Raw genomic sequence first — 13,937 nt, 5'->3', positions numbered from 1 at the left:
CTCTACAGTCGTCTGGTTTCCCAGCATGCCCAGTGTGTGAAGAGGAGCTCCTGAAGTGTAAACCCAGACTGAGATGTGTGTGACGCTACAGTAAACTCTGGTAAAGGGCATTTATAGACCTGATCTGAGTTAAAGCTCAGTCAGTACTGTACCTGTCAGAACTCCATCATCAGTCAGTCGTGATGCGGATTGAGGAGCTTCATCTGTGGTAATCCTCCTTATATAATGAGAGTTTCTCTAGATGACTGGAGTCGGTGATGAGGGAATGGGTTACCCGGCAGAGAGGGTGATGTGAGGGGGATGACCCAGATCCTGCAGCGCTGAGCTCTATATCCACAGTTATCAACATGACTGAATGCGTTAAGTCATTATCATTTCTGCTGTGCGTCTCGTCATGTTGAGTTATTAATCATGATTCAGACTTGTTCATCTGCTCTTTTAGATTGAGTCGCTCATGATCGGGTCATTAAAGGCTGCTCTGTTCTCTGTAGTTTTATCAGAGCTGTATTGCCGGTCTGTACTCGAGGATGCTGTTTGTATGTTTGTGATTTATTCCCTCACCATGATCAGCCTCTCTGCATGTGTCTCCTGTCTGTATATTCAAGCATTACCTCCAGATGCACAGTGAACTGTTCTTATTAGCTAATACTGTGCGTGATGACGTCATGGCGGAATCGCAGCTCAAAACTCATCACGATGCAGTGTACAATATAATGAATGTTTTCTCAGATTGACTGGCCGTCTCAGCTCAAACATCATCTGAAACATGTCCATTTATATTTGTATGAAATTTTAGCGGACTGTTTGTAAGAGTAAGACAAACACTTTTCTAAAATGTGTTTATTTTTATATAACTTATATAACTTGTGAAATGAACACGCTTGTGAAAGTGACGACAGTGCAGCACTATTGGAATGTGTTGCTTCCTAAATGACCAACAATTATACAGGTTAACAAATATCAGTAAACGAACAGTTATGAAAGCAATCTGAGCTAGTGATTCACTCCACTCTCGGAAATCAAGGCTTGGAGCTGTCTCTGGGCCAGTACCTGTGTAAAAGGTTTATATTTGTACATAAAGGGTTCATAATGGCACCTCAAAGGTACTTTTTAATTACATCCGGGCACTGATATGCACTTTTGAGGTGCCACTGAGGACTTTTGGGTACAAACCTGAATCTTTTATAACGGTACAGCCCCAGTGACTGCTCCTGTGCCTTTATTTCTGAGAGTGCACCGAGTGAAGCTGCAGCCGCTGCTCTGAGAGACACTTTTAAAAAATTGCTAAAAGTGGCCAAGTGAATGTTAAAAACTGCTAAATCTGTTGCTAGCTGCTGTTTGATAAAAATAAGTGGCTAAATCTAGCAAACAATTGCTTTGTTAGCAACATCGGTTGTACGAGCCGCGCGTTCTTGTCTTTGTAGCGAGCGAGCGCGCCCCCGAGGAGGCTCTGTTTGCGCGTGCTCGCTGTTCCGCTCTCAGCGCTTCAGTCCGGCTGGTTTCTGTTTCGGTTTGCGGGACCGGAACTGCATGCCGCTACTCTGCGTGCACGGTAAGTGTTTATAAGTCACACACGATCTGTTATTTTGACAGTATACATCATCATATACTCGAGAACTGTGTGTGGGTGTTTGTGTGTGTGCACTCTTAAAAGAAACGGTTCTATATAGAACCAAAAATGGTTCTATCAAGCGCTTCATATATGGAACCCCAAAAAGGTTCTAAATAGAACCATTTTAAGGGTTCATTAAATAGAACCCCAAATGGTTCTTTGAATTCAAGTTACATGGTTCTATTTACAACTATTTGAAGGTTCTTTATTTATTATTGAATTAATGTTATTTATTATTGAATACAAAATAAAACCAATGCAGAAAATTCAAATTGTTTAAATTTATTCAATTTACTTCACAAAATAAGTTTTAAATAATATTTAAAATTGCACCTCCGCGTAATTGTATAAGATCTACCTCTAAACATTATACCTTTTTACTATTTAATTAGTAAACATAATTAACAGCTTAATGGCATTCAACAATATAATTTTAATGATTTTACTTTTTAATAAACATTTGTAAGCTTGTTTACTGATTGAACGAATACAAAACTTAACTTTCATACATCTCTAAAATCATGAAAAATATATTACAATGCAGACAGAAACAATACACAAACATCTATTAAATAACACTACAATTTCAACAAGTTGACGGTACATGTATGTGTTGGTCATGGCAACATTCATTTTTATACATAATTTTCAATAAAGGTTATTGAACAAAGAGCTTAATCGCACACAAAAATTTGCAAAATGATTATACAAAACATTGAGAACAGCCATTCCACAACCTGTAGCATGTCCATGTTTTCCGGCCTCTCTTATAATGTAAATAGTTTTTTCCATGGGTGGCACAGTGGCTCACTTGTTAGAACTGTCACATCACAGCAAGAAGGTCACTGGTTCGAGTTCTGACTGGGTCAGTGGGTGTTTCTGTGTGAAGTTTGCAAGTTCTCCCAGTGTTTGTGTGGGTTTCCTCTGGGTGCTCCAGTTGCCCCCACAGTCCAAAGGCATGCGTACGGTATTGGTGAATTGGCCACAGTGAGTGAATGTGTGCAGGTGTATGAGAGAGTGTATGGGTGTTTCCCAGTGCTGGGTTGCGGCTGGAAAGTGAAGAGTAATTGCTAATTCATTCTACTGTGGTGCCTCTGATAAATGAGGGAGCAGAAGGATAGTGAGCGAGTGTTGGCCATCGTAATGCTGACACTTCAAGCCTTGACGGAATCAGGAGAGCTGTTAGGATCTTTGGATTTCTGTAAAACAATATTTCAATGCTGAGTACTTCCTTCTTTCCTTCCCTTCTATTGGGCCATTTCTTTTAAAGATGTTTCTGTGTCACTTCATTTGTTACAGAATTTAATGAAATTGACAAATCTGAGTGACCTCAATTCAGTATGAACATTAAATAAAACAATAAAATTAGAATAAGAACAAAACAAAATAACTGCATATCAAATAACATACATCATATTTTACAGATACTTTTATCCAAAGGGACGTAGATTGTGTTTAATCTATACATTTATTAATATGTGGGACCTGGAACAAATTTGGCATTGCTAATGCATTGCTTTACCAAATGAGCTTTAAAATGTCATATACACAGATTTTTCATATCTATTTGGCACACAATGTAACAGTGTTTGGTTACTCACAAGCTGTGGCACTCCAAGAAGAAGAAACTGCTCTATTAGTTTGGCAGACCCCTCCATAATCTGTACTCTGGAAAATAGTGTTTCATTTGGTTCTTGACTTATTCGTAAACGGTGTCGCATTCTAGGTCCATCACAATCTGAGGTAGGAAGACAGCATTTGTAGAGTGTGTAAATATGAATTTAAATCACAGAATTAATCTTGACATAAAATGTATTGAAATGAACTTTCCTTGTGTTAAGTCCCTCACAGTCCAGGTCACTTCCTTTTGATCCCATCATTATGAGCTCACCACTGAAATCCTTTCATTTTTACATTTGTTTTGAAGACATTGCAACAAGGAATCCTGTTGGCAAATTTACACCTTTCAATACATATTTCTTCTCTGCAGGACTTTTTATTAAGCAACGACCTTAATGTTCTCACTGTATTAAAACAGCAGTAGTAAGTAATAGAATATTTTTTTGATATATTTTTTCAGTACACAACAACCAACAAGTCTGAATTATGCACGTTATAAAATACAATACTGTACCAGGTGTGCTTGAAGATGATGTCAAACAATTATGGATGTGACACATGTTTTTCTTTAAGCTGGGATCCTTCTTCTTCAAAGCTACTTGTGTCCAGCAGATCAAAGTTGGAAACTTAATATGGGTCCCATGACACTTTTCTGTAATGATAAATACAATCTTGAAGTCTTTTATAATATTTATTTCATTTTACTGACCACAATACAGTTTGTTTGGATTTTAAAACAATGATACATACCAAGCACAAGTTTTATGATGCAGTTCAGTTTCCAGGCTGTTTGAAGAAAAATAAAATATACATTAAAATATTTATTTTAAACTTATTTTGCACTATATATATATATATATATATATATATATATATATTTATAAATAATTTCACAATACATTTAGTCTGCATTTTTGTGTCTTTTATAAATAAGACCTGATCTTTCGTCTATGGATTGTTAAAATATGTTTGGCTTTTTAAAGGTTTCAATAATATTCAGGGGCGGACTGGCCATAGGAAGAACTTGCCACCGTGACTGGCCTCCCGCGCGTGCACAGACTCGGGCACGAATCTGCCTGTGCGGGCACGAGAGGTGCACTGCTATCTTACGGTTTTATGCAGACTAGCGGGAACGTCTCAAAAGCTGGCAGTAGTGTCCACTACTTTGCAGAGTTTAGCTCAATCACTGATAAAACACACACGAACCAAGCTAAATGTGAGCGTTTTTTCAAGGTTGGAGGTAAAAACAACACAAAAAAACACGATGAAATCGGCTCATATCAAGTTACTTTTAAAATAACGTGCACATGCTTCATTCACACTCTCTCGAAGCTCGCCTTCAAATAACACAGCTGTGTACTGTTATCAGTAATTTAATTAGTAGTACTGACAAACAAGTATAGCGGTATTGTAACTTATTTAGAATAAAAAGCAGAAAAAAATTCAACTTAACAGATTTCTGAACCGAAGGGTGATGACCGAGGTCATCACAAGCACAGTGTTTATCCATATTAACGCTAAAGTTGCCCCCATTCAATCTGTATCACCATATAACACGAGGGATTTTCTATCAAATAGAAACCTTACTTCATAACACAAAATATTTCACTATATATATTAAATATACTAACATACCTGAATGATGAAGCTGAAATAGTGGACTTCTCCTTTCGAAAAATTAACCTTCACTCTCGAGGCTCTTCACCACCGGTCCATGACGATGTCCTTGTCAATGACTGACGTCACCAGAGGGCTTATTTATGATTATTAGTTACAAATAAATTATTAAACCATAACAACATGTTACTGCACAGTCTAAATAAATTGGTCATTTTATTTATTTCACAAAATAATTTGTCAAAAATGTTAAACATTGAGTATATATAAATTAGGCCTATAAGTTATATGCTATTGTACAAACCTGCATAAAAAATCCCATCATAATGTACACTGATTAAGTTTTTGACCACAGCATTCATTTTATTAGGTTTTGACTCAAAAATCTTTGTCTCTCTGTGTTATTACTTATAATTATTTTATAATCTTTACTACATAATTATGTTATGATTCAAAAATTATAGAACCATTTTAATCAAAAAGGTTCTTTGCAGTCAAAGGGTTCTAAATGGAACCATTTTTTGGGTAAAAGGTTCTGCTGGCCAAGTATAGAACCCCAAGGTTCTATATAGAACCTCAAGGAACCTTTTTTTTTAAGAGTGTACTCTCAAACTTACCCATTTATGTCACATAACCTGCTTTCTGGAACAGCCCCCTGATCTGCTTTAGCAGTTCCAGTTCTCCAGAAACCTTCCCTTTCCACAGTCAACTATGAACATGAGGAGACAAGAGAGAGACGCCAGCTCAGCAGAGGATGAGACGCATCCTCATTACTTATGGTTAGTAAAGATTACTTCATTAAACACACACACACACACAAACACACACACACACATACACACACACACACACACACACACACACACACACACACACACACACACACACACACACAAACACACACAAACACACACACAAACACACACACAAACACACACACACACACACACACACACACACACACACACACACAAACAAACACACACACACAAACACACACACACACAAACACACAAACACACATGTAAATCTGTCATCTATCAGACACTGTGTGGAGTGTGTGTATTTCAGGAGGTTGTGTGTAATGAAGTTTACAACCCTTTGGCCGCCAGGAAGAAGGAGGCGGAGAACCGACGGAGCTTTAAAATGATTTATTAATAACAGTGACGGCAGCTCCTCACAGAGACTGCTGTCTAAACCAAAACAAACGGACAACTGAAAGCAAAAGTAAAATAACATGCCCGGGCCCGGTCCTCTCTCGGCTTCCTCTGCCATCGGTCCTCCTTTTATGGTCCAGAGCTCCTTCCGTGGGATCCGAGTCAGGTGCGCACCGCAGGTGTATCCAGTTACGCGGTGGCCTCACCCCGTTCCCACGGCTCTCGGCCACGCCCCCTCGCCACATAGTGTTACGTTCATTTGCTGTATAACTGAGGACAACTGTTAGCTCTGTTAATGGCAGGTGATTTACAGAACACGCGTACAGCTGAAGATGATGTTGTTGTTGTTGTTGTTGTTGTTGTTGTTGTTGTTGTTGTTGTCCTGCAGCTGCAGCTGTAGGTGATATTGATGTTGTTGTTGTTGTTGATGTTGTTGTTGTTGTTCTGCAGCTGAAGATGATGTTGTTGTTGTTGTTGTTGTTGTCCTGCAGCTGTGGATGGAGAAGAAGGAAGTGTAAGCATCAGTGTTTGCGTCACCTAAAAACAAAGCACTGTTTCCTCACCCATGGTTCTAATGTTAACACGGGTGAAGCAGTCATTCTTTCTGCAGATCTCCAGACCTGATATAGAGAAGGTGATTATAGGCTTTCAACCCTAGAGAGGATGAGCCCTCAACACTGCCCTGATCATCCCAAACATGTCAGTTCTGGAGCATAGCTATACATCACTTCTGTGCCCTTTAACACCCAAAGCAAAGGTTGTTAACTAGCATAAAACATTGCTGGTCTATAAGTGTTGGAACAACCGGCTGGACGTGTGTCTAACTGGAGCTAAAACAACCTGCATGATTAACTGGGACAGCTAGCAGGGTGCTAGCTGCTACATCAGGCTACTTACTATGATTTAGAAAGGCAGTGGTTAGAGCACTCGTGTCCCGTACTCCACACAACCACGAGTGTCTATGAGTGACAAAACTGAACAGCTCCACACCACCGGGGGCATCCTTTACTCACCACACTGCTGCTGATGATGGCGATGGCCAATGTTTTACAAACCAGGGAAATGTTGAGCGTAATCCACCTAATATAGCACAGAAATCATCTCTAAACTGTTTCCCATCATGCCCCTGGCTACAGTGATGTGGGCCAGGTCATTACAGGGTGCCCAGATTTGAAAGAGCAGGGAACCACTGCTGAACACGTCATCGCTTTATGATCTCAAACTTATTAAGATTAATAGCAATGCACTGCTGATTCTGTGTTCGGTGCTTCTGCTGTGGTGCTATTGAGACAGATCTGATCACTCTCACGTGGCTCTCCATAGTGTCCATCATGGCATCCTGACCACAGTGGTGCTGCTCAGTGTTAATGCTGACCCCTCTCTGTGCTTAAACACTTAAGAGTCTTCATCTTGTGTCACGCGTGAACAACTAAGCGAATGTCCGGCTCTATTTTGGTGACCGTATTCTGATGTTCATGATCTGAGTATTGCACCGCTGACGCTGTTAAAGCAGATTTGTAGCATTGATTTGTAGATGGAGTCACACTAACTCTTCTCCTCAGCTGTTGGGCTGGTGTAAAGTGCTCTGTCGTTTGGTCTATGAGCTCCATCTCTCACTGTGAGATTCCCTCCACATGTGTTAATGAGTTCTCTATAGTCTAATCACTCCCTCACTGTCCTTCAGCTCAGTCTCTGCTTTATCATGGGTCGCCACAGCAGAATAAATGGCCAGTTAAACAGGAAATCAAATGCCTTGTATTGTCACATCATCATCATCATCATCAGCAGCAGCAGCAGGAGCAGCAGCAGCACATGTGCTATGATGAGGCAGAAGCTTCAGTGCTGGCTTCAAACAAAACACAACAACACACTCCAAATCACTACACTATTAACAGGTACATACAGCCGGGACAACAGACAGTAAATACACACACACACACACACACACACACACACACACACACACATATGCAGACACAAATGAGTGAACCGTGTTTTCAGTGATGCTGAAGTTGTCCTTCTGGAACAGTATTAATCTCAGTCTGTATTGCAGGTCAGGCGAGCAGCAGTGCTCAGGCTGGAGTCAGTGTTCATGTGAAAGCTGAAACAGGAGCAGGGGTTAATTTTTCTTTACTCACTGGAAACACAATCACAGGCACAGTGAACTACTACAGCTCGAACCCTGCAGGAACCGGTACTGCTCACACACACACACACACACACTGCTCATTAGCTGTTATTAGCATTATGCTCAGTGCTACTCAATCCTACTCCTATTTAAGTAAAGCTGTGGTCACACTGCCCTTTTCTCCCCATACACTTCCATTCACACACGTGTCAATATGGCAGATCAGAAGCGTAAGCTCATGACAAGTTTCGCATGTTGCTGAATTCTGAACAGTGAAATTACATCACGATGCGTGAGACCAATAGAAGCTCAAAACCTGACCTCAGTGTACACAAATGTAAAATATGGACCAATCACTCGCTTTTTAAACATCTAATCATCTTGTTAAGTCCCGCCCCTTTTCACAGCACCGTACGACAGAATTTCACACGATCAAACTCAAGTGTGATCGTGGCGTAAGAATGCTCGAGTTCTGACCCTGATCAAACACAGCTGATCCAGCTAATCAAGGTTTTCAAGACCACCAGAGTCCATTCAGCAGGTGTGAGTTAGAGGAGGCTGGAGCCAAACTCTGCAGAGCTGCGGTCCTCCAGGAACTGAGTTTGAGACCATTGCTTTACAGCAGAGAAGCCCAGACACAGTCCTGTAGGGTCACAGCTCTGCAGAGTTTAGCTCCAGCCCTGATTAAACACTCCTGGACCAGCTAATCAAGTTCTTACTCGCTGTACTAGAAACGTCCCGGCAAATGTGTTGCAAGTCGGAGCTGAACTATGCAGGACAGCAGCCCTCCAGCACTGAGTTTGACCACCCCTGCTGTAAAGCATTAGTCTTCCAGTTCCTCTCAGTCATCAGTAGTCTGTGTGGCTGTTGAGCGTTAGCAGAATCATAACCCAACTGCATGATATTTACTGAACAGTTTGCACATTTCATACCTCACACAGAGAGAACAACGTCATCCGAACAATCATCTGAGACTGATTTAGCAAATATGGAAAATAAGCTTGAACAAAGAAAAAGAGGAACAAGAGTATGCAGAAAATACACATATAACACTGGAACAAGAACACTTGATGAAGGAGAAACACATTAGACAGACGCTCATAGCCAGATCAGCTGCAGAAATGTTCAGAGCTGCAGGCATGACCATATCCACCACATGAGAGACTTTAATAGTCATTTATGAGGGATTTACACAGCATAGAGAGTCCTCTCACTCAGCGTTTCTCTTATTGTTCTGTGCATTATTCTCTCTCATCTCACAGATCAACAGAAGCGCTTAGAGACAGCAGAGGAACACACAGAGCAGCAAGGTCCCTCAGGTTATTCTTTGTGTTATGATCCATTAAACTAACACAGATGTGATGATATGTAAGAAGAACTGAACACATTTATACAGATGTTAAACTGAACTCTTGAACGGTTTTAGATTGAACTACTATACTAATATTTAATAGAGCTGATCCAGTGTACCACGGCCTGGATAAAAACGGCATTGTTCCTCCTGAATCCTTGGTGCAACCATCAGCCGGATCCTCCTCTCCAGTACCCTGGCATACATTTTGGCAGGGAGGCTGAGGAGTGTAATCCCCCTATAGTTTCAACACATCGTCTGGTCTCTCTTTTCAAAAATGGGAACCACCATACTAGTTGCCCAGTCCCTATGGACTGTCCCCGACCTCCATGTGGTATTGTAGAGACGTGTCAGCCAAAACAGCCCCAACAATATCCAGAGACCTAAGATACACAGGGTGAAGCTCATCCACCCCCACTGCTTTGCCACTGAGAAGCTTGCAAACTACCTCAGTGACCTCAGCTTTGGTGATGGGTGAGTCCACGCCTGCATCCCCAGTTACTGCTTTCTCAAAGACATGTCAGTGGGCTTAAAGAGATCCTCAAAGTATTCCTTCCACCGTCCAACAACATCCCCAGTCGAGGTCAACAGCTCCCCACTTCCTCTGTAAACAGGGTCAATGTGGAGCTGCTCTTCCCTCTTGAAGCACCAGATGGTATGCCAGAATCTCTTTGGGGCTGACTGATAGTCTTTCTCTATGGTCTCCCCGAACTATTTCCTGGCCCAAATTTTTTTCTTCTGCAACTGCCCGGGCTGCAGCACGCTTGACCTGTTTGTACCCGTCAGCTGCCTCGAAAGTCCTGCAAGCCAACCAAACCCTGTAGCACTCCTTCTTCAGCTTGACAACATCCCTTACTTCTGGTGTCCACCACCGGGTGTGTGGATTACCACTGTGACAGGCACCACAGACCTTACGACCACAGCTCTTTACACCTACGTCAACAATGGAGTCGGAGAACATGGACCACTCAGTCTCAATGTCCCCAGCCTACCTCAGGATCTGGTCAAAGCTCCCCCAATGTAGAGAATTGAAAATCCCTCTGACTTGAGGTCCAGGCAGACGTTCCCAGAGGACCCTCACAATAGGTTTGGGCCAGCCAGATCTGTCTAGCTTTCCACTTGCCAGCGGATCCAACTCACCACCAGCTGGTGATTAGTTGACAGCTCTGTCCCTCTCTTTACCCAAGTGTCCAAGACATACGGTCAAAGATCAGGTGATAAAACCACAAAGTCAATCATTGACCTTCGTCCAAGGGTGTCCTGGTGCCATGTGCACTGTTGTACACCCTTATGCTCGAACATGGTGATCATTATGGACAAACTGTGATTAGCACAGAAGTCCAATGACAGAACGCTACTCATATTCAGATCAGGCAGGCTGTTTTTCCCAATCACACCTCTCCAGCACTGTCAATACCCACATGGGCATTGAAGTCAACCAGTAGAACAACAGAGTCCTCAGTCTGAGCACCTTTCAGCACCCATCCCAAAGACTCTAAGAAGGCTGGGTACTTTGCACTGGTGTGTGACCTGGTGTGTGACCACAAACCACAGTAAGAGACCTATCCCTGACCCAAAGGTGCAGGGAGGCGACCCTCTGGTTCACTGGAGAAACTCCAACACATGGTGGCTGAGTTGGGGAGCTATAAGCAACCCAACACCAGCCCACTGCCTCTAACCAATGGTTGAACCTAGGATTCTGGAGGATTGATGTGGTTTTCATGCAGGCTGTGGTACACTGGACAAGTTCTATACCTGGACAAGCTCTATACCCTCGCCAGGGTGCTCGAGGGTTTATGGGAGTATACCCAACCAGTCCACATGTGTTTTGTGGACTTGGAAAAGGCATTTGACCGTCTCCCATTCTATGACGGATGCTCTGGGAGTATGGGGTCAGAGGCGTTCTGTTAAAAGCTGTCTCATCCCTGTATGAACAAAGTAGGAGTTTGGTTTGCATTGGCAAAGCTCTCGATTTACCAGGCAATCTACTTTCCTACTCTCACCTATGGTCATGAGCTTACTTGGCAGGTCGCACCCTTATAAATAGGGTAAGGAGCTCTGTTACCAAGGAGGAGCTCGGAGTAGTCCTGCTTCTCCTCCACATCCAGATCAGCTGGCATGGCTCAGGCATCTGTTTCAGATTGCTCCTGGACGACTATCTAGGGAGGTGTTCCAGGCATGTCCCATTGGAACGAGGCCTTGGGGAAGACCCCGGACACACTTGAGGGACTATGTCTCTCGGCTGGCCTAGGAATGCGTCAGGATCCCCCCGAAGAAGCTGGAGGAAGTGTCTTAGGTTCTGTTCTAAGACTGCTGTCCCCGCGACCTGGCCCTGGAAATGCAGTTGAAAATGAATGAATGAATGAATGAATGACTGAAAAATATTTAATATAGATTTCTAACTTAAATTTATGCAGATTCTCAAAAATCTTCAGATTCTGCACCCTCCACTTACTATTGGCCAAGATACTGTCCCAGTCTGCCACTATACAAAGTCTACTTCAGCTTGAACAGAGTTTTTACAGTTCACTAACAACATGCTAAACTTGATGTGAAAGCTTGCTCTACAAGCATATTGTTTTTCCCTTCTGCCTTGTTTGATGTACTTGAATCATTTGTTTTATATTGCAGAGGATTCGAAACTGAGACGGTTCTTGAAAACACATAAACACAGCATGAAGAAGAAAGCCGAATATATATTTGAACACAGTGAAGAAGTCGATCTGAAGACTATTTACACAGAGCTGTTCATCACACAGGGAGATATGAGAGATGTGAATCAGGAGCACGAGATCCTGACAATTGATGACGCTTTTAACAGAAAACAAACACAGGACAAGCCAATCAAATGTAAAGATATGTTTACTGAACTGAAGAAGAAGAGTAATAAAAAAACAGTGCTGACAAAGGGCATCGCTGGCATTGGAAAAACCGTCTCTGTGCACAAGTTCATCCTGGACTGGGCAGAAGGGGAAGTCAGTGAGGATATAGACTGTGTGTTCCTGCTTCCATTCAGGATGATCAACATGATTAATGATAAAGAGTTCAGTCTGCATGAGCTTCTGATGGAGTTTTATTCTGGACTGAAGGGTCTGGAAAACTCAAAGCTATATGAGGAATGTAATATAGCATTTATATTTGACGGGCTTGATGAGAGTCGTCTACCTTTGAATTTTAACCGTGGAACACTGAATACAGTTGAGACGAGATCATCTGTAGATGTCTTGTTCACCAGTCTGGTTAAAGGGAATCTGCTTCCATCAGCTCTAGTCTGGGTGACCTCACGACCAGCAGCAGCCAATCAGATCCCTCTTGTATGTGTGGGATTGGTCACGGAGGTGCGAGGATTCACTGAGCAGCAGAGGGTGCAATACTTCAGAAAGCAGATCACAGATGAGAATCAGGCCTCCAGAATCATATCACACATCAAGACCTCTCGTAGTCTCTACATCATGTGCCATATTCCTGTGTTCTGCTGGATCACGGCCACTGTCCTTCAGCAAATACTCAAGGAGAAAACCGAGAACATCAGCACCACACTCACTGAGATGTACGTTCACTTCCTGCTGATTCAGATGAACATGAAGAGCCAGAAGTATGATGACCAAGAAGAAAGAGATTATACGAAGCTCTTAGATTCAAACAAAGAGATGATCCTGAAATTAGCCAGGCTGGCCTTCAAACAGCTAAAGGATGGACAGATTGTGTTCTATGAGAAAGATCTGCAGGAGTGTGGCATTGATGTGAGTGTAGAAACTGAGTTCACTGGAATGATCGCTGAGATCTTTAAGAAGGAACGTGGACTCCATGAAAAGAAGGTCTTCTGCTTTGTGCATCTGAGTGTTCAAGAGTTCCTCGCTGCACTGTATGTGTTCTTCTGCTTTCTGGAGAGGAACAACGATGAGCTTCAGTTTTTCTTTGAGGAGTCACAAAGTACAACCAGAGGAAAACTTCAGCTCCATGACTTGGTAAAGAAGGCCATCGATAAGGCAATGTTTAGAAAGAGTGGGCATCTGGACCTGTTCCTGTTTCTGCGGTTTCTGATGGGCATTTCACTGGAATCCAGTAATAAACTTCTCATAGGGCTGCTCAAACACACTGAAGACACCACAGAGAGCATCAGAAAAATAACTGAGCATGTTAAACAGCTGCAGGAAAAGAGCATCTCAGAGGAAGCTTCGGTGAACCTATTTTACTGCTTGCTTGAACTCAACGATCAGTCATTACATGAGGAAATCCAGAGTTACCTCAGTGCACAAGCAGACCCAGGGAGAAAACTGTCTTCTTCAATGTGCACAGTGCTGCTCTATGTACTGCTCATGTCCGAGAAGGTGCTGGATGAGTTCAACCCGAAGAGGTTCACCTCATCTGAATCAAACTACAGGACACTCGTTCCAGCTGTGAGGTCATGCAGAAAGGCCCTGTGAGTAATCTTACCCACTGCTGTCTAGT

The 13,937-nt window shown here is 42.4% G+C and overlaps 2 protein-coding genes and 1 long non-coding RNA gene across 16 annotated transcripts in view; 2 read left to right on the top strand and 1 right to left on the bottom strand.

Annotated features, from left to right (window-relative positions):
- The window catches only part of ddx47 (DEAD (Asp-Glu-Ala-Asp) box polypeptide 47), a 13,542-nt gene extending 12,559 nt beyond the window's left edge, over positions 1-983 (top strand). The window contains 1 exon segment of the mRNA NM_001020686.3: positions 1-983. This exon segment is cut by the window's left edge and continues 413 nt beyond it. The gene's annotated coding sequence lies outside the window, so the exon portion shown is untranslated.
- Positions 984-1,420: 437 nt separating this feature from the next.
- LOC110438926 (protein NLRC3) overlaps positions 1,421-13,937 on the top strand; it is a 34,375-nt gene continuing 21,858 nt past the window's right edge. For 2 of the 14 annotated variants that reach the window (XR_015479429.1, XM_087242050.1), the window contains exons 1-4: positions 1,461-1,552; positions 5,501-5,628; positions 8,060-8,200; positions 12,117-13,908. Coding sequence is in view for 12 of the 14 variants with exons in the window: in XM_087242050.1 (XP_087098176.1) it covers positions 5,604-5,628; positions 8,060-8,200; positions 12,117-13,908 (1,958 nt within the window). In the remaining 2 variants the exon portion in view is untranslated. 14 annotated transcript variants of the gene reach the window in all.
- LOC147845336 (uncharacterized) lies at positions 1,881-4,958 on the bottom strand. Its single transcript, XR_015480333.1, has 6 exons — positions 4,868-4,958; positions 3,983-4,018; positions 3,747-3,884; positions 3,439-3,557; positions 3,214-3,350; positions 1,881-2,811 (listed from the first exon to the last, which is right to left on the bottom strand). It is a non-coding gene; the product is annotated as an uncharacterized LOC147845336 (long non-coding RNA).

This window comes from Danio rerio, chromosome 3, assembly GCF_052040795.2.
Source record: "Danio rerio strain M-AB ecotype USA chromosome 3, GRCz13ab, whole genome shotgun sequence".
Taxonomy (NCBI): Eukaryota; Metazoa; Chordata; class Actinopteri; order Cypriniformes; family Danionidae; genus Danio; species Danio rerio.
Note: the sequence above shows the minus strand (reverse complement) of the source record. Positions and strands in the feature narration are given on the sequence as shown.